The sequence below is a fragment of the Manacus candei genome, unplaced genomic scaffold (assembly GCF_025592945.1).
Source record: "Manacus candei isolate 608988 ecotype Guabito, Panama unplaced genomic scaffold, ASM2559294v1 h1tg000076l, whole genome shotgun sequence".
Classification (NCBI taxonomy): domain Eukaryota; kingdom Metazoa; phylum Chordata; class Aves; order Passeriformes; family Pipridae; genus Manacus; species Manacus candei.
The window spans coordinates 11,266,531-11,292,936 of NW_026138124.1; the positions used below are offsets into that span (position 1 = coordinate 11,266,531).

Sequence of the window (26,406 nt, forward strand, 5' to 3'; positions counted from 1 at the left end):
TTGTTCTAACGTTTGTCTTGTATAACAAGCCTCCTGTGAAACTCTCTCTACCTCCTTAACCAAGAGTTGCCTGTACACAACCTTTGAAGAGTTAAGTCCACTCAACTCTGAATTGTAGAGTACTCAGGAAAAGTTATTGACTCAAGATCTTACTGTAACCAGCTGCAGAAGTGTTGTTAGCAGAATGTAGTTATTACATTTGTGTAAACACAATGCAAACCCTGGGCTAGGCAGGGGCATGGGATCCTATTCCACACTGAAACCGATGCTGGCATCACTTACTGCAGGAGCAGTCACCAGGGAGGCCACAAAAACGGGGCTTGGACACAAGACACAACCTTCTGACCAGCCCTTAATCATCCAGCTACTGCAATCACCTATCAGCAGGCCATCACTTACCAGAACTCGGGCAGAAATGGGTTCCTCATTTCAGTAAGAGAAACTAAAGCTTCCAAATGGGTTTGTCTCCTTTTACTGACATTATGCCTTGCCTTGTCACCAGCTCAATGAACACCAGGAGCTGTTTTAGCCTCTGCAATAGTCATTTCAGGGCACAACACAGTCTCTTTGATCCGCCAGCTTTATGCTCAGAGATTCTGGATGACTGTAAATGGAACCACAGATGCACCAATGTATTTGGGATTGATGTTCTGATCCCCATTGCCATGAGAGAACCCAGGAGCAGCTGCCTGTGGCCATGTTCTGTCTCCCAGTGGGCCCCATTAGAGCCGCTGGCAGTGATCGCTGGCATTGGGAACAGGGAACATTCCTGAGGCTCAGCAGGGCTGGGTGGCAAAGAGGCAGAAAGCTGCTCAAACAAAGGTGAGGAGAACTCCAGTCACACAGGTCAGTGAGTGGTAAATTTGGCCAAGTCCAGGATTCAATGACTTCTGAGCAGAAGTTTTCTGAATAATAATTTTGGTCGAAAGTATTGAAGCTCTGCCCAAATCTCCTCTCAGAGTTTAGGTTCTCATCTACATCTGGGACATAACATCTTGGGACTCAACTTATGCTGCTGGAGAATGGAATTTGTATAATGTCTTGAAAACACAAAAGCCTCAGCTCTGCAGCTGAATGACTCTTCAGCCCAGTCATTACAGAGACATGTCTGAGACAAGGGCACTACTTTCTCTTTCACGGAAGTAAATAGTTGTTTGCATCATTTCTCCTCACCACCAAGAAAATTATTTGTATATTGAGTAAGTAAAGTTATCTTCACACTTTCGCTCTATTAAAAGGTTACTATTTTGAAAACCAGATTATATTTGTACAAAAAAACCCCCCAAAAAATCCCTCAGACATATCCTCATGCCCTCCAGCTGAATCACTCCAATCAAAATATTTAGTCATGATGTCTCCTGCTCACCTACCATGTCCCTCCTCTGTGCCCTACCGAAACTGAAAGCTCCACCACTTTCCAAAACCTAAAATTCCCAGATCCTGGTCCTCCCATATCAGTTCTTCTATCATACCTTTGGTCTGATGTTCTCAGCTGGCACCTCAGACATTTGGAGCTGCAGACATGTCCCAGTTGCATCTTCCAGCTCCTTGGTGCTTTCCCTCTTGAACTAGCCATAAATTAAATAACAGGCATGTAAGAGTGATTTAAACACATGCAATTATCCTATTTTGTAACTGAACAAAATATTACAGCTCACACTACCAAAACTCAGGCAATTAAAACCATAGAGGGTTGCTGAGCACTCTACATTTAAAGTTCAGGAAACTGCCATGTTTCCATACACTGCTAATCCCACTAAGGCTCTAATTTTCACTGTTGCAGTGATACAAAGTTCAGTGCATCTCCAAGCTACAGACCAAACCCACAGCACAGACCTGGAGTACAGCAGGGGTCACCTGTGTGCTGTTCTGATCAGAGGCAGCACACTCAGACAGCTACTATCAAAAATGCTGGAGCTTCTTTATTAGTGTTCAGTATCATACTGGATATTCCTTGTCGGTCAAGCTTTCTGTGCCTTGCCAAGGTTGAAGCTTTCTGTGTTCTACCTTGCACCAAATTATTTTGAAAGTTTAAACTAAAATGACTGCACTTTCAAAAAAATTTACTTAAGAGGTTTTCCTAACATAAAGAAACACCTGCTCTGCTGAGAAACTCTCTTACCTTCCTGCTTTACCTGAAATGAAGCAGAAGGCTGGCCCCAGCATAACACCTGAGTATGTTCTGATGCACTTGACAGAAAAGGATTTGAAGAGAAGAAATAAGTGGGGTAGAGAGACAAGATGAGAACAGAATTGAGGACAAGGACAATAAAAGTTAAGGGTGTATAAGATGATGTGAAAGACGTGGGAGCAGAGAGAGGAACAATAGTGGTGATGGCAGAGGGAAGAATAAGAGGACAGGAATTCTTGGAGAGGGGGGTTTAGTGCTAGCAGAGACAAAGGGGTTTTTTGATACAACACAAACGTTCCCTTACAGCCCCATTTCTGATAGAGCGCTTCCCAAACTCTGCTGGGCTGCCTGAGCCCGCATTTCCCTGTTCGCTCCCCGGCCGAAGGCACGAACCAGCGGCAGGGCCGTGCGGACAGAGCGCGCTGGGCGCGCCCGCACCGCCACCCGCCGGCGGAGCGCGGAACTGCAGCGGAGCGCGGCACTGCGGAGGGACCGGCCCGAGCTCTGCCGGGGGGACCGGCTCTCACCCCGCAAAACACACTCGGCAGCGGAAAGGCGGCCTTTTGAAACGCACAGGGACTCCCATTTTGAAAGGACATTTATTTTCTGTTGCAAAGAGCCGTGCAGGCCTTTGAGCCGTACAGCATCGCACGGGCAGTGACTGCCCCGAGCACGAACCCGAGGGAGCAGGGGCTGTTCCCGACCGAGCAGGGGCTGTTCCCGACCGAGCAGGGGCTGTTCCCGACCGAGCAGGGGCTGTTCCTGACCGAGCAGGGGCTGTTCCCGACAGAGCAGGGGCTGTTCCTGACCGAGCAGGGGCTGTTCCTGACCCTTCAGGGGCTGTTCCCGACCGAGCAGGGGCTGTTCCCGACCCAGCAGGGGCTGTTCCTGACCCTTCAGGGGCTGTTCCCGTGGCAGCTCAGAGAGCAGTGACAGCCCCTGACTTTAGTGAGGCAGCCAGCAGTCCAACAGCCCACAGAGCAGAGGGAAGATGTGGCCGTAGCATGGACAGGCAAGTGGAAATTACTGTGGTTCAGCCTTCAGAAAGTTCTCGTGGCATGTTCTCCCCTTGGCAGCCCAGGCTTTTGAGTTTGCTGTTGGATCAAACCCAGCCCTGTGCTCTGGTCATACCTCTGCTTCACTGTGAACACACCTCTGGTCCCCACAGAGGATGATGTGGCCTCTCAGAGTGACAGCTGCCATCAGTGTCACACACACGAGCTGAACTGCTCAGTCACCGAAATGCACAGTGGCTGATGCAGGGGAGCCTCGTCACCAAAGAACCTGCAAAATGTGTCTCACACACTGCCAGGGTTGATCCAGGCCTCACATACAATGGAAGAAGTTACTCAAAGCTTAGACAAGTTTGGGCTTTAACTTAAAATTTGTGATTATACAAGGCAAGAGTATTAACCTCGACTGTGCCTTTTCATTTACACACTTAAATAGCTTCAGAAATATTAATTTAGCTTCATGACATTCCAGTGAGATATAAATTACTGTATTTGTAGTATCTAAGAGAAAACTTCAAGCAATAATTCTAATACAGCACTGGGCTTGACTGCAAGTCCTCTAAGGATGTTTACCAGTGTCCTTCTTGTCTTCATCCTTCCTCTTCTGTTTTTCATACTGAAAAAAAAAATAACAAACCAAATTTTTTTTTGTGGGAAAAAGCACATAACTAAGTAACAGTTCATGCTGACAAAGATTTACAACTCTCTTCATGATCCACATAAATTTACCTTCGTCTCCCTTAAGTTAGATTGAAATTTGACAGGTTTTCTCTCTGCAATATAAAATAATGCTCCTTGGCAGGCACTGTGAGTGTGCCCCTCCTCTCACACCGGTCCATTATCAGTTCTCCCCAGAACCAGACTACAGCCTCTGTGGCTGAAGCAGAATGAGCCTATTCTCTTTCTTTCAGAATGAGCCTACAATTCTAATTGCAGGAGAATAAAATCAGATTCAGGCACAGTTGTTGACTAGGCTGTTACTGCTGGGATTTGGCTACTGCTATAATTTCATAATCTGTGACTAATCTCTGCTTGTTCCTGTAACAATTCTCATTTGGATTTCATGGACTGGCAGAGAGAAGGACTTAACAGTCACTTGGTAAATTAAAATCAATAGATATTTAGAGGAAGCTGAACTTTTGACTTGTTTCCTATACTCAATGTTAACATATCACACTCCCCAGCCAGACTCAAATCCCAGGAAGCACAGGTGACTCTCAGCTGTCTAACATAAACAATCCTCATTCTTTTATCTGACAAGCCAGCCTGAGTGGCATCTTCCAGTGCTGTGAGAGCACAGGGGCAGATCCACTGGGTGAGAATTATGGCACAGGGGAGCCCAGCACCACAGCTTTGCCCCTGACCTCTGCAGCCACAGGCAAGATCTGAGAAAAAACAACAACAGTTCTGGAAGTTTATATAAAGTGCCTACGAGGAGTGAATCTGTTAGGAAGGCAGATGCTGCATATCAATTTATAGCTTTCAAAATGCTGTATTTGGGGTTTTTTTCTCCTATAATAGGGTTATACAAGCCACCATTGCTGAAATTTAATAGAATTCTTCATGGAAACAAAGACTGACACAGGGACCAACTTAAATTGTTATTTGTTCTGAAAAAAACAATCTTTAGTTTATATTGATGAAGAGATTCTTTTAAACAAGAGCTGTCACAATCACAGATCCCTATTGGCCAGGTATTTCCTTTCCAGGTTAACACAAAAATTGCCTGTTCAGAACTCGCTTTCCAACGTTTTCTTCTTGTTTTGAACTGGGAGAAACCAAAACACAGACAATCTGAGGCACTTACTTTATTCATCACCCAGTCAGCATCTTCAATGGCTCTTTTAATGATCTGCTGGATTCGCTCAGGGTCATCTTCATCAGCATGAACTTTGAAACTCTGCAACATTCCAAATGTCACACGGACCAGGCAACACAACAGTTGTCAAAATAAGGATTGCTTTTAAATCTCAGAAAAATATTTGATGCTAAATAAATTGCTGGTCTGGAAAGGTAAAGATACACATTGTAGCACCTGGCCATGCTATTTCCATAGCAAATCTGGTCATATGGAATTTCATGTGAAGTATTTTACTCTTTTCATACATCATCAACAAAAACTGAAATTGTCTGGTAGGTTAAAACTGGAGAGACATGGGACAACAGGTACGATCAAAGGCATGAAATCACTTCCATATGAAGTATGGAATATGAACAGTCAGATGAGATTTACCCAGCCAGAGGGGAAGGAGATATATATATATATATATATATTAAAAAATGACTGACAAGGAACCAGTAAGTTTGGCCCTAAAAGATGAGTTTATGGAGTAAGGAATGATTGTTCATCCTCTTGACTAACAAAAGAATTAGAGATGAAAGCCAATAAAAATAGAAGGTTTCAGAAGCAAACAAAAAGTAATGCTCCTTCACATACTCCCACTATAACCCTTCAAATCCACTCATGTCTCAAGCTTACAAAAGAATAGTCGGGTTTATTTTTTTCAAGTGCCAGGAGCCATAAGAAGCTGGTGCAAAGAGCAGCAGGAGGAAAGCCAAGCCCCAGCCCCGTGCCTGACCTGGCGGATGGCGTGTCGGTAGTGCTGGCGGACGCTCCCCTCGGGCAGGCGGCGGCAGCAGCGCAGCAGGTACCGGTACAGCCGCACCGCGCTCCGCACCCGCTCCGCGCCCGGCAGCGGCGGCATGGCCCGGCCTGCGGACACACAGCACAGCAACTCAGGGGGGCAAAGGCACACAGCGACAGCGCAAATAACATCAAACGGCGAACACAGGGCCGGGCAATGGAGGATCAGCAGCGTGACTCGCAGAAGCCTTTGAGGAGGGTTGGTTGTCACTGCCCAAGGTATTGAACACAGAGAGTGGAGCTCCTGCACTCAGATCCCTTGTGATGGGAACAGTAACATCTATCCCAGTATTTTACAAACTGACCCCCTGTGTAATTTTCTGTAGGCACACAAAGCTGTATGACAGCCCACAGGAAGTTTCCATGATCCTTTGAGTCCTTCAAATGCTTTCCTTGAGCATCCCTAAGAGTTCATCCACATGGTGACTTTCCAGAATGAGAACGCTCATAATTGCTACAAATGGTGCTGGAATTTAACAATATTTCCTATTATTGTCCTTCTGTAAAGAATGTCAAGGCTTCAGCTTGAAATAACATAGATAAGTAAAGGAGAAGACAGGCAAAAACATTGTCAGGTTTGAAATTTTCCGTTTTTTTTGGTAACAGCAACAGGAAAAGAACAAATCTACCAAGTTTCACCTCCATAACTATACTTAAATATTGTAACAATAAGTTCATCCGAGCTCTATAAAGTGCTAATCAAAGACTGTAAATGCCTTGTCATTTAACAGATGGTTGCCATCTGCAGAGAACTAAATTAACATTTGGAAAAAAGCATTTTATATCATTACTTTTAAGAATAAAGATAATAAATAAGCAACTGAATAATGAAGTAGGTGTGTGGCATTATTTTAGTACCTGTTATGATACTTACTCATTATTTGGAACATTTTTTTCCTTTTTCTTAAGTAATTTAAGTTCTTCAGTCAAATTTATTTTGGAGTAGAACACCACAGCTATCACATGCCTGGGCTGTATATTTGCACAGACCAGATCTTGTTGCAGTGGATAAAATCTCCTCATTATGCACCTATAAATACCCATTGCAATGGGATATGTACCACTGTAATCTGTATTCTCAGTAAATGAAATGTGCCTCGAGGAGGTTGCTTTGCTCCTGGCACAGACCCCCAGCAGTCACATCTGAGCACCCCAGTCCAGGTTTGTCTGGTCCCTGCTGAAGGGCTGCATGAACTCCAGGTTCCATTGATTTTCTGACTCCAAAGTACATCCTGTAAGAGCAGCAGGAGCTGTTGCAGGGGCAGAGCTCCTCATCCACTGCACAGGTGAGAGAGCTGTGCCCCCTCAGTGTCACTGTCTGCAGGGACCCCGAGCATCCCCGGGCAGGGCTCTGCCGAGGGCGGCACTGTGGGCACCCAGAGCTCAGGAAAACCTTCCTGCCCCCAGGAATGTGCGAGGCACAGCAGTGACACGTCCCAGGCCGAGGCTGGAGGAGGAGGAGGAGCCCACCAGGTGTGCTGGGAGCAGGGAGGAGGTGACAGGAGCCTGGCTCTGTGCAGACTGACAGAGCACAGGCTGCTTTGGAACACCAGCTCTGCAGGGACCTGCAGAAACACAGGGAATCACGGCCACTGGGTGTTCTGGAAGCCCCTAGGGAAGGCTCTGGTGACACTTCAGAAAAAGCTTTTCCAGCCTCCAAGGGATAAGATGGTTGTCTCAAGGAAGCACTTACAAGAGTGACTGTCTCATGAGCTGATGATGCAAATTAGTAAAACTAATTCTAAGATGCACAATGGGCTTAACAGGCAGGAACCTTTGAAGAATGTATGTCAGAATCCCTTTCCTGCTCACTTGTACTGACATCTTCCCTTACACCTGCAATGGGTTCTGTGCAGTTCATTCGTGCCTTCTCAAAATCCATTTAGCAACACCCTGAATAATCAAAGCCCTTTGCCAAAGTATCCCTGTGCAGCAGCCCCTGAGAGGTGAGTGATGTGCCAGCAAAGCTCCCTCATCCCAAGGAGTCAGTCCCACCTTGCTCTAGGACCTACACCTGACCACCACTCTCTGCACTTGGAGCTTCGTGAGGTGTGTCTGCTTTGGAACACTTGAGATGTTCTACCAGGAAAGTGTGAGAAATGAGGTAAGACTCCACAATGATCCCTCCTGAGAATTATTCACAGCCTAAATACGGTTTCCATTAGCTTTCATGAACAATTAGCAAACCAATCTTCCATCATGAGGGCAATAAGTTGGCTCTATGATGCTGCTGCTGCTGCAATCTTCTCATTCTGGTTGTTTGATTCCAGTTCTGTTTTTCATTATTTGTTTAATAAAAGCCATTTGGCTTCACACACTACAGGAATTGGATACTGTTCTAAAAAAAGCCCCATATGTAGGACAGAAAGATACTACAAAAATTGAGAAATACAGACCAAGAGCTGACTTTTCAAAATGGCTTCAGTCTGCCTACTTTGATGCTCCCTCACTTTCCAAGCACACAGGATGTGCTAATTGTGGCTTCAGCTAAAAAGTTCAGCTTAGAATACAGATCGAAAGGCTTTAACATGTTCATCTCTTGTTTTCTTCCCATGTTTTTTTCTCTGAAATATAATTTTCCCTCTGCAATGAAACCTATGCTAGGTGTCAGCTCCATGCATTTTTGGTTTGGATTCATTTCACTTTGGCATTCAAGTACAGGAGGTGATTACACACCCAGTAGTCAGCAGAGATCCCTGCATTCCCCTCCAAGCAGCAGAAAGATAAGCAACTCCAAAATGTGACTCATAACACACAGACTGAATTAATCCCTGCCCTTCTCTCCATGAAACACAGAAGGAGCAGCAAAACTAGATTCTGCAGTTACAAGCCTAAATTAGCTAGGATGATTCCAAGTCTGTGTCCTAGTTTGAAAATAGAAATGCAATCATGGAATGGTTTGGGTTGGGAGGAACCTTTAAAGTGGGTATTTGAAAATAATGTAGATTAATAACAATAAGACAAAAATAGACCCATTCCATAATCTGGAGTGTAGAAAAAGTTGGGATCTGGATACTATATCTCAAATTAAGCTTGCCTAAAATAAATAAAATATATGAGAAACATCCAAATCCACTCTTTTTTTAAATGAAAAGCATTTATGGAAGGAGAAAATTGCCCCAGTGGTAAGTCCTGCTGCTTGCAATGACAAAGCCATGTGCACATTAGAGACAGGAGGTGAAGAGATCCCTTGTGGAAGCTCAGGGCATTACCATCACTAACCAGCACGTAAGACCAACCACGACTTACCAGCATGTAAGGAGAGCTCCAAGTGAGCGGAATCCACAGCCCACTCGTGCACCTGGGGCTGAGTTAACCCCTCACTCCACTCTGGCAGCTTAAAAGATGCCTCGGGTCCACATTCAACTCTGACCCCAGTGCAAATTAGGACTGGGCATAGGGTTCAACCAGCTACTTGCACAGTGAGTTCCTATGGGAACAGGGTGTTCATCATCCAACACAGAAATCTGGAATATATAGTTGGACTCTAGTTGACCTGAACCTAAATGTGACTTTACACACAGGTTTTTTGGGCTAGATGCTTAGCTGGTAAGAATGGCTATAGTCCCACTGACCCTAAGAACCTGAGCCTGCATTTCACATATTCCCACTAAATGCACTGAAACACCCCAAAATTCAATACAGATCCCAAAATACACTTTGGCACTAGAGCCAATTTGTGGAGTTGTTTCTAGGCTTTGATGTGTAGACTCCTCATATGTCACTGTGCTCTAATTAAACCTAAGTGGTGCAATAGATTTCCTGTCACAAATGCAGAGATCCCTCATGTGCTGGGACTGCCCAGGACAGCTTGGCCCAGCAGAAAGAAAAGCAGCTCTGGGAGAGAGCAATGAGCCAGACACAGAAACATATGAATATGGAAAGATTAAACTGATCAATGGAATTGAAAATGTTGTTTCACTATAGATAACTGGGAATTTTCCACTGCAGTAATTTTTCACAGGAAAATGATGAGCTGTTGAATCCACATCACCTGACAAATACACTTGCAACAATGAATTTTGGGGGGAAAAGAATCCTTCACCTTCCCATAAGTACTGGACTTTCCAACAGATTTGAAGATGGAAATTTTCACCTTGTCTATTATCAAACCTAAACTGCATGAGACTCCCATACTCAAATTGAAAAAAATAAACCCTGAGTTCTGACAGATTCTCAGCTCCAAAAATGCTACAAATGCTGTGAAATGGACAAGTTTCCTGGGGAAGTTTATCACCAAAGATCTATGTTTTGCTGAGAATGTAATTTCACTCCTGGCAATATCATACCACAGCACACAGAAAACTTGATGGTTATTTTGGTAAAATGGCTGTTTAATAAGAAATGACCTGCCCCAGTTCTAGGATACTGGGGCCCTGCATGAGCTCCCCACAACAGAGACTAGACCCTGACAAGGTAAGGCTCCACTCTGCCCTTGTACATCCCAAAGCACGGGAGAATTTGCACAGTTACTGCCGTAATTTGCCCCTTCCTTGACACAATGAAGCACTGTAAAAATCTGTACTGTTGCCTTTTGTTCTAAAAACATCGCCCCTTGAATCCCACAAATGTTACCATTTTTATCTGCCAAGCAAAAACCCTCGACCTCACAAAATCTGGCTATAATCCTGACTAATAATGTAAATCTCCTTCTGATAACTTAAATATCATGCACAGCACAACAAACAAACTATCTAAACCAAGAACTGTTGAGTCAGAAATAAAATAATCTGCTAATTGTGCTTTTCTGGAATGGATGACTGTATAATGTCCTAATCAGAAGGCTGAAATCACATTTGCATTTAGATAAAGCCCTGTTCAAAAAGAGACAAGTATAAAAGGAGACACTGAGACTATTGTGGCATTTCTCTGCATTGCATAATCATTTACATTCCTGATAATGATATTCAGATAGTGAAGCAAAGGCTGACCAAAGCCAATTAATCTTCACTCTGCATTAGCAGCTTGGCAATTGACCCTGTGCACAGCTGAACCTCAGTGATGCAGAGATGCTACCATGCCACTGCTCTCCTTTCATTTCTTTTTTCTGCTATTGTGACTGTTTTTCAAGCAATTCCCCACAGTTCAACAGTTAGAATCCTAATCCCTCCAGACTAGTTAAAAAGCCACCTAAGCTGGGCTCCAGAGACTGGAAGTGTTAATTAAAGGACTGCAAGAGTTACCTGAGCTGTTGCTATTCACAGGTTGGCTCCCTCTTCCCTCTCTTCCTCCCGTACACAGGCTGGAGATGTGTTTTATTACTTCAAAGTATTACACCTTTAGAAGCCTAACCCAGGACTTTAGGATTTCCTATCCTAGTCAGACTTCATGATCCCAGGAAAGTAATAATCAAACCACCAAAATAAGACCAAAATTGGAAGCCTCTTGAAACCTCTTTAACCACAAAACATCCTGGTTCATGTTTTGACATCAGTCCAGGAACACCCAAGTGAACTGCTGCTACCCAGAAGGATTCTTACTCTTTGGTCACATCCGTCCTCCCTCCCAGGTTTCCCAGGTTCCCTGGTAAATGCAGTACAGGCCCGTGAGTGCAGGCTCTGACTGCCCTGAGCACAGACAGCCCTCCCTGGCTGTGGCTCTGCCTCCTGTTCCCTCATTCCCCAGTAGGTCACGGAGCGTCTGGCTCGATGGGCTCCGCTGCCCCCGGCCAAGCAGCCCCGTCCTCCCAGCCGGTCCCAGCCACTCGGAGCCTCTGCACAGCCCTGGGCAAGGCCTGCCCTGCAGCTGCAGCCCCCTGTGTGTGGGTGAGCACGTACAATGCTGCAGTCACTTCCCCATAACCACATCTCCCCGGCACGCTGGCCTTTTATTAAGATCTGCTGGTTTGATGTGATTGCTTCTGACGAGCTGTGGCCGGTCATTGTTGTGGATTTTGTCCTTTCTAAATATGATCTGCAAAGTCCCATTGCCTGAGTGATGATAGCCAGTCCTGTTCTGCTCACTTCTATTTCTGTTCTTCTCCCCTTTATGCTTTGCTGGATGCATGAGGCAGGAGCAGTGTCAGGTGACAGTGCCAGGGCAGCACAATCTGGGGGCACAGTATAGAGTTTGCTTTCCACAACATCCATAGAGCACACAGGGGATTAAGAACTGGTTAATGACACATCCCAAAGATCTGTTTGTTAACAAGGAATCACCACTGCTTGGACACCCTTCACGGAGTTCTACAGCATCAGGATCAGGCCTAATGCTATTCAACACTCACCAGTTGTCTCCCTGCAGATATGAAGCTGTAATTGGTAAAACTTGAGGATGACAAAGATTGCTGGAGCTGGCCATAATGACCACTTGTATAAATTAACCAGAGCCACAGGGCAGATGTCTTCCCTTACACCCTGGTTTGGTATCACACAGCACAGACATGCAATACATCAAACTGCACGTAAAACACAGGCTCCTGCAACCCAACACCAGTGAGGGAACACACTGCCCACACTGAGGCCAGATTACCCTGTTCTGGGTAATTAATAGGCATGTTCAGACTAATTAGAGTAATATTCTTTGGAGCATGCTCACTAGTGGGAGGATAGAAATCTCCCTCCTTTAGGTGCAATCCAAACTTCTCTACTTTTTTCTCCTGACAATTCCCATTATCCTTCACAGCAGCATCAGGAACAACTTGCTGTCTCATTATTCCAAATCCACACCTGCTAAAATTTACCATCTCCCAATCCTTCAGTCTCAGTCATAACAGTAATCTGAGCCAACCCCTTCCCTGGCATAAACCCTGTCTGTGGTTTACAACATTAAACCAGGGATGGATCTGACCCACCACGTCTTGAGCAAGATCCATGTTGTTCCTGGGAGCAAGTTTATAAGCAGCAGTATTACAGGACATGTAAGCCTGGGAGCCTTTAGCCTCTTAGGGGGATTGTAACTGGCCCAGCTCCCTAAGCAGGGATTGTTTCCATACCAACAGCTCATGGGGCAGAGCCCGCCATGCCTCAGGGACAGGTCTGAGCTCTTAAAGCCATAGCTCAAGTTTGCCCAAAAACTTCACTGCCACTCTCCATGGCCTAGTCTAGCTTAAAGAGAAAGAAGACACCTTTTTCATAAGAAAAACAAAGGAAAAGTCTGGCTGACAACCTATTGCAAATCTACACACACCTCCAGAACTCAGCAGAACCTTTGCTTTTGGCAGTACAGGGCTTGCTTTTAGTGGATTAGACACAACACACCAACTCTACTGAGGACCTAAACTAATTTGTAGCTCCAGCTGAGATGAAGTTAAGGGGGGGAAAAGTTTCTTTTATTGTCTATAGAGTTAAGTTCAAACCATATTCCCTCTTGATCCCAGCGTCCAGCTCAGAACTCTTGCTGTAAGAGACAAAAAAAAAAAAAGCACAGCACAAGCAGAAAGAGACAATCCAGGGCTTTTGGTTTCCAAGAGAAAAAATATCTGAGAGAAGAAACTGTGCTCCAGAAAATTATGCAGCTTGTGCAAAGTCACACAGCAGCAGAGCTGGGAATAGGAACCTTCTGGTTCTCAAACTACCACCTCACACCAGGAATCATGCTGTTGACTGTGTCTTACACTGATTCACAATTGCACCCCTGTTCAGAAAATCACCCTCAGAATCCTTGGAACCTATGTCTTAATTCTTTCTGATGTATGTCAGCTAAACAAGGTTCAACATCCTCTCTATATATGAATTTTTATTCATGATTACTCTACATTTCTGGCTCTGACCAAATGGCTCTGGGATGATTAAAATATTTCCTTTGTTTCTAAAGCATTGGACATTGACAGAGAATGCCAGAGTATTCTTTTCCCTTTGCAGCTCGTTTATCAACACCCCTCTGAGAGAACGAGTGAGGCAGGACAGTTCTGAGTGGCAAAAACACTGGATGGAAAGGGAGCTGCCTTAAGTTTCACCCATGATTCAGATTTGTTTACATTTGGTGAAACCTCAGGAAAAGTGGGATAAAAGCTTTGGTTCAATTGAAGTCATGTTGATAATCCCCAGTGCTAATAATTAACTCAATTATGCTGAATTAATTTGATGTAATTACTGGTGATGGTGCAAAGGCAGCAGCCCAGAGAAAGTTTGAGAGACAGGAGGAACAGAAGTCTTAACAATACAAAATACCCCATAAATAGCATCTTTTTTTTTTCCAGAATGAGTCAAAGACACAAAGTGAGTTCATTACAGTCATCTGGCTTCACTCAACCCTCCAAATTACCCCAGTACCCAGACAAATAGCTGTGAAATCCAGCAAGTGCACTAGAATTAGAGCAGGCCCTGACGAATTTGACACAGCACTCAGCACCAGTGTCTGTCCCCATCCTATTATCTAAACAATGCAGATTTAATAACATATCTAAGAGATCCACAATGCATTTCTTTTGACTGAAGACATTAATTAAGAACATTTTCCTGTTGTACTGTTGTCAGTTGAGTGGATTTTGAGGAACAATCTGGAGGATGCTTACGGAGTCTTTTCATTTGATCTGCAGTTTTTATCTAGTATTTTCAGACTTATTCAGCTCAAAACAAACAAACCCCAACTATAAAAACCAAACAACTACCTTTCTCCTTCCCCATTTAATATTTCTGTGATTTGCTTTGAAAAAGTATGACAGAAATGCTTTCCTGCTACAAAAATACACACATTTTACCGAGGCTTTTTTAATGCTTATATACAAAAAGGAAAAAGTAATTGGAGGCATAAATCAGATGTGGTTCTCTTAAGTCTTGGGAAGTTAAACAACGATGAAATAGAAGGAATTCTATTAATATCTATTAATGCTTGAAGAACCTACAGGACTGTGCCCTCCTCTCTCACCCTGGAGGGAGCACACCCTGTCACACAGCCCTGAGGGGCAGGCCAGGGGATGCCCTTACCCACCCAAAGCCAGAGCAGGCAGAGCCCCAAACCCTGCAGCAGAGCAGAGCCTGGGCTCTCGGTGCTCCCTGTGCCACCTGAACCCTGCAGCCCCAGCCCAGACCCCACACACTGCAGGTGGGGCTGTAAAGCCTGGGGAGACCTGTCCTTGTGTGCATCCAGCTGCACTGAGTGCATGGATTCAGCACCATGGCTGTTGGGTGCCTGTTGTAAAGAATTCAACAACTGACAGCATCACCATATTCAGTGTTTCACAGCCCTGAAGGACTGGTGACACCTCACCATGGAGACCTGGGTGCCCTGCTCTCTGGCTTCCGTCTGAAATGCTGCTCGACTTATGTCTGTCAGTGCTCTAAATACACCAGCTTCTAAGCCTCTACTGCATTTTTATTATCCTTGATGACAAGGACAAAATATTACCTCTAACATCACCAATTGCTTCTGAGGAGAGATTCCAAGTGCTTAGCTGTAAGAAAGGAATAGTATTTTTCCAATTTGCTAAGTAGGTGCTGCTCGCATGCCCCCGGATCACATCCACACCAAGTTCTGCTGGTTCTCAAACACAGCTGATCTTTCAGAACTCAGTTTATTGCCACCAGGCTCTGATCAGACTCATCAGTTCCAAGCAAGCTCCATTACATGCATAATTTATGCATTTGATTTCAACAGATCATTTTGTGCCCAGTTCCAAGAGGGCAAAAAGTGTTTTCCATGGGGAAGCTGCTAACACTTTCTGAAGAACAATTTTTTAAAAATATTATTTCTGAAGAGACGCTACATCTTGAAGTAGTGCGAGGGATTGTTTGAAGTCTCCTACATTTGTTTGGACAGCTACTCAAATCTTCTCTATGCCTCCTTACCACAATCTCTTTGGTTTAGTGAGCTGAGTTAGTGCTGGAAGGGGATCCAAGGGGAGCCAAGCTCAGGGAACAGGCAGGCCCTGTGTCAAGGCGGAGGGAAGAACAGCCCCAGGTACTCCAGCCTGCACAGGGGAACAAGGTGTGGGCTGACACATCCCAAACCCACTGCACAAGGATCTGACAGGGCAAGGGTGTCTGCATAAACGAGAAGTTCATCAGCCTCTCCCTTCCACCGCCCCCTCCTCCCCCAGAACTCCCTCTGCCCACAGCCCGGCCCTCCTTTGCCATTCTGCCATCACTGCCTTGATTTTCCCTTTCATGGATTTTTGCTTGAAAAAGCATCACTGCCTCGATTGTCTATTTTCAGCCTATATTTAAGAAAACCCTTTGGTTCCATTTGTAGCCACATCCTGTCTCAGCCTCCCCCTCTTTTTGTTCCTAAATATAAGGCTGATGCAATTTGATGTGACATGACAAAATAGCACATTTGCATTGGCAGAAACTTTCTCTCAGCAGCAGTAATTAAAGGGAGTAGATGAGACATTGCTGAAATTGGTGTTTATTTAGCCTAGAAATAAAAGGCTTAAAGATGTCTTGAGAGGGATGTTCGAGTGTGTCATGACCATGAAAAGTCATCGATGAGTGTTGCCTTCTATGGGCTTCTTTTCTGCCGAAGCAAACGGTCGCTCAAACAGTGTAATCGATTTCAAGAGAGTAAAAAAATAAATCACAGTTCTGTAGAGCATATTCCTAACCAGGGAAAATTATTTAATGCGTTCTTGGGATTATAAATAGTACCAGGACTCTTGTGGTTACACATAAGACAAGGTCAGTCTACCTCCAACTTCAGAGCCCAGGCTCTCTCAAAATGAGAAGAGAACTAAGTTCTCATTGAGAACCAGGTGCTTAAGCACACGGTGCCACAGTGAGAATTAGGTGCTTAAGCACCTGAATTTTTGATCTGAGATGCAGCAGCAGAGGATGGGTACTCACCTCCAGCTACAGCACAGATTTTGGTTAATTGTCAGACAGGAATCCAGAAATGGCAGCCTGAATGCTGTGACTTCAACACGATTCACACAACAGATTAAAACTCCCCGTAGCTACAAAACTCATGAAATAATTGCCTGTGCCTGGTTTTGCTGAGCGGATGCACTGCAAACACCTGACAGGATTTGCAGGAAGCTGCCAGCTTCCTGCACTCTGTTCCATTAGGCATGGCAGCAGTAGAAGGCAGTGGTGGAGGAAGAGCAGTGTTTGGAAGCTGAAGGGTTTTTCTTGACTTTTAGAATGCAAGTTTAGAATTCAGTTAAAGGTCTGGTGGATGTTCCATAGCCCACAGGATTTAGCAGACATAACATAGTTCCAAGTGAAACTTCCTGCTCTCAGGAGCATCTTCCCTCTTTCCTTGTGCACACGAGGCTATTCTTCAACACCCATCTGTGATCAGCTCAAACCGGCAGCCCACGTTTTGAGCAGGCTCGTTTCCATCCGAACACAGATGGCACCAAGAACAGGGCAGGCCAGAAAAAAATCAGTTTGCATATTATGCTTCAGCTTTTATGGGTCAGATTACCATTCAAAGCCATCAAAATGGCAACCCATATGGGATGTATCTGCCATTGGAACTGAAGTGATACACCATCATAATCTTAACGGGGTTGGTTAGAAAAGGTTTGATTAACCATTAATTAACCTCTGATATTTAAAAGGAAAGACATTTTCCTTCCCAACAAATTTTTGACTTTGACATATCAATAAAATAGCTTTAGTGAGTCAAAAAGGAAAAGACATTATCCTATCCTTATCCCTGAACAACTGCATCGACACGGCTCTTTGGCAGAAGGGAGTTCAGCCCCTGTGCCAAACATTCGCTTCCTCAGTGAGCCAGGTGCAGATGTTGGCTGTGTCATCTGTTCAACTTCTTTGTTCTACAAGCCAGAAAATTGTTCCCACAGCTTTGGGGGGAAAATGGGGATATGAAGAGCTCTTTGCATGTTTTCACTGATGGAAGAATATCAGCTGTTTTAAAGGCAGTCTTGTAGAAACAAGAAACGTGTCGTTAACACCTGTAACTATTAACCAGCAGAGAGCTGTGTCCTAAGGACCCTCAAGGGATGCTGCCACAAGATCAAAGCCATGGCATTCTGTTTGCAGCCTCCTACCCACCCTGTCTCCCTGCAGTGCCAGCTACAGCTGACTCCCTGTTCCAGGGGAGCATTATCCCAGATGCTGCAGAAGCCACGGGGCTGCAGGGACAGACTTTCAGGCCAGCAGGTCTTTCCTGGGAGAGTCTGTTGAACAGTAAAAGGGATTTCAAACCTCCTTTTATGCTATTGTGGCACCCAGAACTCAAACAACTGCCATGCTAACTAAGAGCCAGGGCCATTGCCCTGTGTCATTGCCAATGGCAACATTCTTCAGTCACAAGTTTTTCCCCCCCTCTGACCTCTCCACATGATACTTTGGTCAATGCTGATACCTGAGGTGTTTATTGTCAACCAGATACAATACACACAGCAACAGAGATTCCTTCCTCCATCCCAAGATTCCTGATCTAGTTGTAGTCCTGACAGAAGTACGAAAATATTGTTTCCCCTGGTATCTTTACTGGCAATTTGCAATTTGGGTTCTGCTACTGGATTCATCAGCATGGCTGGACTGCAGACAGGGTGTTCCTGAATACAAAAGGCTGTTCAGAAATATTTCCTGCAAACATGTATGGTCATATATATCAATTTTGCACCAACTTCATTTCTACCGTTTCTTTATGATTTGGCATTTTCACCTTTTTCCCTGTGTGAGGCAAATAGGCTCCTAATGATTTCCATAAAGCAAACAAAAAATTCACTTACAGCATCCAGAGCACAGGAACTTTAATTATCTTCACAGATTAGGTCTGTCCAAGTCCAAAAGTAAGCGAGAGACCTGCAGAGAAGAATCAATTTTCATTATCTGCTTCTCCTCAAATCACTACTTAAAGTGCCATCAATAAAGAAGTGCCAAGAAGCCCATCCAAAGCCCATTTTATCCCCATGGAAGCTTTCACTTCTGTCTGACCAGTTGCCTCAGACATCAGTGCACTGCCTCGACACGAACAGGTTATTGCTTCCAGTCATCTGCTCAGAGAAACTTTAATAATGATCCACTACAAGAAGGTTAAAGTAGAGAGAAATTCCAAAGCACTGCAACTGAACCTTCAATATTTCCTGATAAGAGTTGCTAGAGGTAAAGCATTTCCCTCATTTAGAAAGGTAGTTATGGTTTCTAGCACTCAGAACTCTGAACAATGACACAGTAATTACTTTACAGTATTCTTTTGAACACACTTTAACTGCATGCCCACATTGTTTCAGAGTTGCACCCTGATGTGGTTTCGGGAGGACTCTCATTTGGCTCATAACAGGAGAATTCAGGCTTCTGTTTCCCACCTGTCTGACCTTTCAGTGATCTGCACGAGTTTACCCCCTTTCCATTGGGTTTGGCCCAGAAAAAAAGCTGCTTCAGACCCAGGAGACAACTGAGTGCACACAAGGAGCTCCTCTTTATGGAGCACTGACTGCACAGTGAGCAAAGGAAATCAACCATTCTCTAAAGTCAACACCGATTTGTTTATTTAGAACCTCTCCTAAGTTTGTTGTAGTCAAGAGAACGGATTGCTCTGACTGTCCAAAGACATCTGGATCAGGTTTTTATCTAAAATCATCTTGCACAGACTTTGAAAAACTACTTGAAACAAAATCCTGGAAGATAATAATGACAGAGACTCCAAACTGATCTGTTCTGCCTCCCTTTGAAAGATGCAAGTCTTTGAAAAATCCAAGGCAAAACTCCAAACTCCGTTTACAAACACTGGATCAAAGGTAACTGTTGTCATGGATGACATTTTTTTCTCCAGGTATTAATAGTATCATAACTTGGTGACACGTGATGGCTGACAACAGCCTGGGATGTTCAAGTTTTGGTATCTAATTCCAGCACTTTTATTTGCCCTCTGAAGGCCATATCAAGATGCACACAGGCAGATTTCCTGTAACAGGCAATGTGAAACAAAGACCCAGAAGAACAGATGCAGCTTTAAAAGCTCATCCTGAGTCTACTGATGCTTTCTAGCTCTGGTACAAGAACTGAACACCAAAAGCTGCTTTATTTTCATCCATTGCCTAAATTTTCTTTTCTGAGAGCAGATAGGATGTCTAGTAACTGCCTTGGCTCAGTCCTGCAGAAAACACCTCTTATTGAGCATTGTTAATTAACATTTAGCAGATCCACATTTAGCTCTCCCACCAGGACACTCGGGTGCCCTTTCAGAAGTGCCCTGTCCTTCACTGTTAACTTTTAGCCAATGTAATACCCAAAGAGCAATGCAATTAACTTCTCCTTAGGCTGATATTCAAACCAGCAGTTACTTTCATAATTCACTTAGCAGAGCATCAGGCACCTTGGCTCAGAAAGCTTTCCAAGTCTACTCCAAATATGCCCAGCTGAGCTTTGGGAATACCATAAAATGGTTGCTCTATTTCATTGTTCAGTGATAAACACTGCTTAAGGTCTAACTTGAATTTCCACTTTGGAAGCAGAAAAGTCTTCTAAAGAAAAATTAGTTCATGTCAAACTCGAGGTTCCTTTGCACTGTCAAAGTGTATAAAGAGCACTGATGTAAATGTGAGTTACACTCCTAACACGGTTACTAGTTGGTATAAGTTAGTTAAAGCCAATAATCCCCAACTTGCTGTGCTATTTTTATCTACTCAAAGCCCAGTGCCTTCTCTTGATCCCACAGTACAAAGCTGACCTGCACTCAATCCCTTCTGTGCATCAGCCTGGTGACAAGATTTCTGGATGTTTGTACACCACCACCCAACAGCTGCAGCCTGGAACAATGTCTGCACGGTATGGTTTATTTAAGAATATAACCTTTAGAAACAAACAATACATTTCTAGTGTGCCCCTAAAACACGTTTGAGAAAACCCAGGCCTGCTTACCACGTGCAGACAGACTTCCAAGCCAAATTTGGAGCCCTTCCTGTCTGTGATGGAACAACAGCATTGCTGTGCAACTTCATATTTATCCTTTATCATACATACTTGCCATATCCAAAAGGAATACACAAATGCTATATGTAAAATTTTAATAAAGGGATTGATTATAACTTACTAAAGGTAAACAGGTATAAATCTGCTGTTCCTAACACGCCAAAACTTACTGATCAGTTCATCTTTATGGAAATCTGCTTCAGTGGGCAGACAGAGATCAAAGCCACACACGCATTATTTTTCAGAGGGTTGCCAGTGTTTGTTTGTGGAATGATGAATTCCATGAATTGCAACATCCCCTTGTCTCTGTATGCCACAACTCTGCTTCCCACTGGTGTGAGAACAGGATCAGGGGCAGAATTGACTGACCTTCTGACACCTTTCTTCCCCAGCACCACCTGGTCAGCTTTTACAGGGAGAAACATTTCCATAATAATCTGGCCAGACTTCTCCCTCATTTGTTTGCAATGAAAGAGTTAATATCTGTGACCCAAATATAGAGACCCATTTTAAACTTGCTGAAAATTGCTTTTTAATCCTAGCTCTCGAGGATTTCCTTTGAAACCATCTGCCATGCACGCTGGGTACTCTTTGCCTGTATATGTGCAGGATTACTATAATATGGATTCTTTTGTGTAACTTAATACATTTCAGTATATTAAAAAATTAGTTGAAATTTCCATTCTTTTCTGATTTCAACCGTATGCCATAAAAATGACTGTAAAAGTCAAAACCACTGGCGAGTTCACGGCAAAGCCAACACCCATATTTATCTTATTTCCTGCAGTATTTACCTTGCAATTCTAATATTTAGTCAGTCTAACGCTGTCTGGATTTAAGCAAGTAGTTATGAGTTATTTAACTAATGCAACTCATTCACATGCTTAAAATTAAGCTCAAGCATTTTGCTGGACAGGAATGGATTTAAGCACGTGCTTTCCCATGCTTAAATTTCCGATCCTTACTTTTAAGACTGGAAGACACAATTAACATCATAATAATAGGAGATCAGAAAATATTTCCAAATATTATTTCAAATCTATTGCCCAGCTTTTTCTATTTTCTTGCTATGAACCTTTATGCAACTGGTTTTTTATAGCACAAATACTGAAGAGAAGGAAACAAGTCACGCTCCTAAAAAACTGAATCTTAAGATTGGCACATACAACCATATCTATTTTAGCAAATACCCAAAACTTAAACCAAGGCAAGTAGATTGTTTCCTATCACAATAATCACAGCCAGAGTGATTGAAATAGCAAACATTCAGCAAACTACATTTAGAATCAATTTACTGGATCAACCTATAAAGTAAAAAAAAATTAAATCCCAGCACAATTATTGAGCATCTTCAATGTGAAATACTTTTTAAAATTGTGATTTGCCTGCAAATATTCAGAGAACAGAAAATAAGGAAAATTATCTATTTACACAGTTTTAATCACATACTGTGACACAAATATTTCAGGAGACAGACAGGCCACAGCCTGTGAACATCTTTGTTCCCTACAAACACACCTGAGTGCACCAAACCTGTGCATTGGCTTCATGAGCCCCCGAGCCCTCACTCACTCACACGACTCATTTCACAGCCAGTCAAGGGAATGGCAGTGCAGGATCCCCCACCAAAACATTCCCCTCCCAACCAAAGGGAGGATCCCATTCCCTTTGATGCCTTTTCCCTGGAAAGGAACAGTGTTAGATGTGATTAATATACAGGACAGATCTACACATGCAGATGTTGGAAGAATGTAGAGAGGAAAAAACAATCAAATAATTTTGTTTCAGCTGTAACAGATGTTGAAGCATCATCCTGCAGACACATTACTTTTAATACAATACTGCTCGTAAAGTGAGGGGAGAGGACAAAATCAATGCCCAATTACCCAGTTCTTCCAGGTTTCCATTTTAATGAGCTTCCTGGATGATTTTGTTCTTTTAATTTTCCTCCTCTAATAACCCTATCAAATTAGTTTTGTCGAAAACATCAGCAAAAGGAAAATCAGCTGTCTAAAAAAATCCTAAACCTGCAGGTTGCAGGTTCTTAAAAATGACACGTTACATGTCACTTCCTCCTGTCACCTCCTGCTCACTCTCTCTGCAGACTGCACCCCCTTCTCCTCAATGCCAGGCTGCCACTAGGGCACCCCAGAGTCCCATGTACATCTCACTTCCCTTTGCAGTGAATTAAACTGAATAGCACTAAGACCATAGGGCAAAAGAAAAGTTAGCAGCAGCCTTCAGGATGCCTGGAATTCTAACACACATTTGAGAGTGCCATGACACACCACCAACAGCCACCAGAGTGATGCCCCAGCTCCAAGGCAGGGCTGGACCTCTCACGTGACATCCTCCACCCCAAGTATTTTCTGAACCAATTTGCTCAGCTCTGTCTAACATGGCCCCTCAATTAGCACTACGTGAAATCCATACACAATTAATATCCCAAAAGGAGCTAAAGCTGCCCACAGCTCTGCATGCCCATGTAAATCTGCAGGATTTCAATAACTGCCATGTAAAAAACATCTTTCACCACAAACAAAAATCCTCACCAAAAAAAGTTAAGACAAAACCCCAACAGCCATAACTGTTTACAGAGCAGCTTTCTTACAACTCACTGGTCCCCCAATACCACAGGAATTAGTGATGCAGAACTAATTGATACACATCTCCTGAGGGGAGTGTTGCTGCTGGTTATCTCGAGATGAGAAATTTAGTCCAGAAGGATAAATTGGACAGACAGCTGAAAGGCTTTAGTTCTCCTAGTAGAAAAGGAATTGATCTGGTAAAGAAAGCCCTTAAAGGGATATTATCATGTCAAAAAGCAGGACTAGGAAAAACATTAATAGCCTTAAAAAAACTGAGAGTACTCTGAAAACTTTGTGTTTCTATCACCACAATTAATTATTTCCACCTTCACACAAAAGATGAAAAACTCAAGATGTTAAAATTTTAACATTTCTCCCAGTTAAACTTGTGATATGAATATACTTATGAAACTGTTTGCTATAAAAATCCCTGTTCTATAATTAGCATTTTCATTTTTGCATCTAGCACTTATCAATTCCCCTTCCACCAAGAAAAACAGAAGTAGATATTCAGATGTTTACAGACCTGTAGAAGATTCTCTTCGTGATTAGTTTTACTGCCCAATTCCTCTGCTCCACACTCATTACAATAATTTTTTGATAAACACAATAACAGCAGTTCATGTGTAAGTCACACATGCAGCCTGCATTTTTTGCTCCAAGGTGCACATATGCAAGATTTGTTTTCTGATTTCAAGTACAGGACTACCAAGCAACAACACATGGATGAATTCTCAAAATGTACCCATGGAGTACTGGCTCATCTGCACAGCCTGTGACAAACGCTGTGAAGCTCCAGAACAAACTCCTGGGAGACAAGGATGTCCCAGCCCAATGGCTCACACAGCCCCTGCTCCTGCTGGGCCCCCAGGCTAGTGGGGGCTCTCCTGAGGCTGTCAGGAAATCAAACACCCCAGACTAGCTGAGGGGAGAAAAATCTCAGCAAGAGCTCTCCAACTGACCAAACTGTCCACAGATGACACAATGCCTGCCTGTCTTTGTGACCACAGAGACAGAGCTCCCACCACCTGAGCCAGAGGCTCCCAGGGGACACAGAAAGGGAGATTTCCAAAGCTGTTCTCTTCCTTGGCAAGTAGATTTGAACTAAGACAGGAACCAAACTGCATGACAGGTGAACTCGATGCTGAGTTAAGCCAATGTGCTCACCCAGCCCAAGACAGGTGTCAACTCTGTGATTGCTGTCAAGAGATTTGTCCTCCCTGAGAACCCTTCTGACCTTTATCTCCGTGTCCCACGTGACACCCACACTTCAGAACACAATAAACCAACAACTGTGCACGTGCACTCTGTGCACATCAAGCCACCCACTAATGTTACAGGTATGCTGCACAGAACAAGTGACTGAAGCCCCCAGAGAATGCCCCCAGCCTGGTACAGACTGCACAGGGCTGGGACCGTTTGGCCCTCCCGTCACACAAGCAGCCATGTGCCAGAGGGGTCTGGTATCCAGGTGTGCCACATCCCACCAGCTGGCAATCTGCTCTCCATGGGGGCTGCCCAGATCCTCAGCCAGGGTCATTCAGAGCATCTCTACTCATCTTGTGGCTTGGCATTACTTTTAGCTACTAGTTTATCCAGAAACAGTGGATCTTGGAGAAGAACAAGGTCACTCAACATGTGACATGTTTAAACAAGCAGCAAACAGTGATGCAACTCTTGGAAAATACATAAATGTACTGTCATACACAGATTAAAATCATGCAGCGCTTTTTGGAGAGGAGGAAAAGGAAGTATCCTCTCCCCACTCCTAAACCCATCATTTAGGGATGCTGCTCGCACAAGGCCAAGTGGCTCGTGGTGGTGTTTTCAATTCTCCACCTTCTAGGGAAGATAACACACTGCAGAGCTATTTTAAGAACATCTCATTCACAAAGGTCTCCAATTCAGTCTTCAGAGAGAGAGATGATTTTCTTGCTGCTTCAACATCTTTACTGGCATGACATTTGCTTCAGAGGGAATTCATTTGCTGTTCCAACATCAGAATGAAGCAAGAGCAGCTGCCAGGAGAGGGATAAAAGGAAACTGGTGACAAAGAGCAGCAGGGTCATTTCTGGTGCAAAGAAATATAGAACAGAGAGGACTGCAGAACTGTCACTTTCTCCAGAAAGCAGTGGGGGATAAAGACTTCCCCTCTGTCTCCTGCAACTGGTGTTTAGCAGCAAGGAGGAAAACGAGACAGAAAGGACTAAACAATCCGGCTGAAGTCTTTAAATGACTAATTATTACAAACCAACTGTAAGCACCTGAGCACTCCCAAGCTCATGTGTAAGTGTTGCAGGGAACAAAGAATCCACCAGTCAGTCAGGACTCCCCAAAGAAAAGACTTCTGGCTACAAAGCTGTGTAGAGCATGAGTTCCTGTCTGGGAGCTGACAGTGCTGGGCCGATGTCAGGGCGCAGTGCTAATCCCACCGTGACATGTGTCTGTGCAGCACACTGGACAGACCCGGGGCAGGGCTGTCAGCCACCACAGCCACCTCAGCCACTGCTCTGGAGAGCCACGGAGGGCTGACAGGGCAGGGAAGGAACATAAGTGCCTGTAGAGTCTGATGTTCAACATCAGGGAGATGCACGATCTTCCCTGACACCGTCTGTCGCTCACACCAGCTGGCCCTGCCCGTCCCAGGCAGTGCTGCCCTGCTGCAGGAGCACCAGCCCACCCTCTGACCCTGTCCAAGGCAGGCCACATTCCCACACTGCTGCTTAAAGGCTCTCCTGGCCAACGTGCCTTTTGGCCTGACCAACAACCTTACACTAGGCCACCTGCTTGGTTGGACTACTGGATTTTTGTCCCTCTATCTTATTAAAACATTGCCCTGAGAGGGCAGGGGTTTATCCCTCATTCCACAAGATGAGCAGATCCTTGCCCTCTTCCTAGATGAAGACATACTGCCATCCTTGCAAGCATTAAGACAGAAACCTTTATAAATAACCAAAGTTAAATGAAAATATTCTTTCCCCTGCTCCTCACTGCATTTATTAATGGAGTAATTTGTTCTTTTCCAGTTTCATAGAGAAAAGGTTTTAAAGACAAAAACTCTGGGAAATTATTCTTTGCAAAGAAAAGGAATAACATACTCCAACAGGAATTTTAATCCCATGATATTTTGTGTATATGTTTATTCTGCTGCATATTAGGATCACAGTTTATTTAGAGCATGGTATTTATCTGACTAACCAAACTCCCTCAGATTCACAGCCATCAGCACCATGCTTATGACACCTTAAGGGCTTCAGCATTAGGA

The 26,406-nt window shown here is 44.0% G+C and overlaps 1 protein-coding gene across 5 annotated transcripts in view; it reads right to left on the bottom strand.

Moving 5' to 3' along the window:
• LYRM9 (LYR motif containing 9) overlaps window positions 1-26,406 on the bottom strand; it is a 38,640-nt gene that overhangs the window by 9,013 nt on the left and 3,221 nt on the right. For 3 of the 5 annotated variants that reach the window (XR_007908112.1, XM_051810069.1, XM_051810070.1), the window contains exons 2-6: window positions 18,372-18,444; window positions 5,724-5,857; window positions 4,952-5,044; window positions 3,718-3,760; window positions 1,473-1,568 (exon numbers count right to left, since the gene is read on the bottom strand). Coding sequence is in view for 4 of the 5 variants with exons in the window: in XM_051810069.1 (XP_051666029.1) it covers window positions 1,501-1,568; window positions 3,718-3,760; window positions 4,952-5,044; window positions 5,724-5,849 (330 nt within the window). In the remaining variant the exon portion in view is untranslated. The other 2 variants (XM_051810071.1, XM_051810072.1) reach the window with 2 other exon arrangements.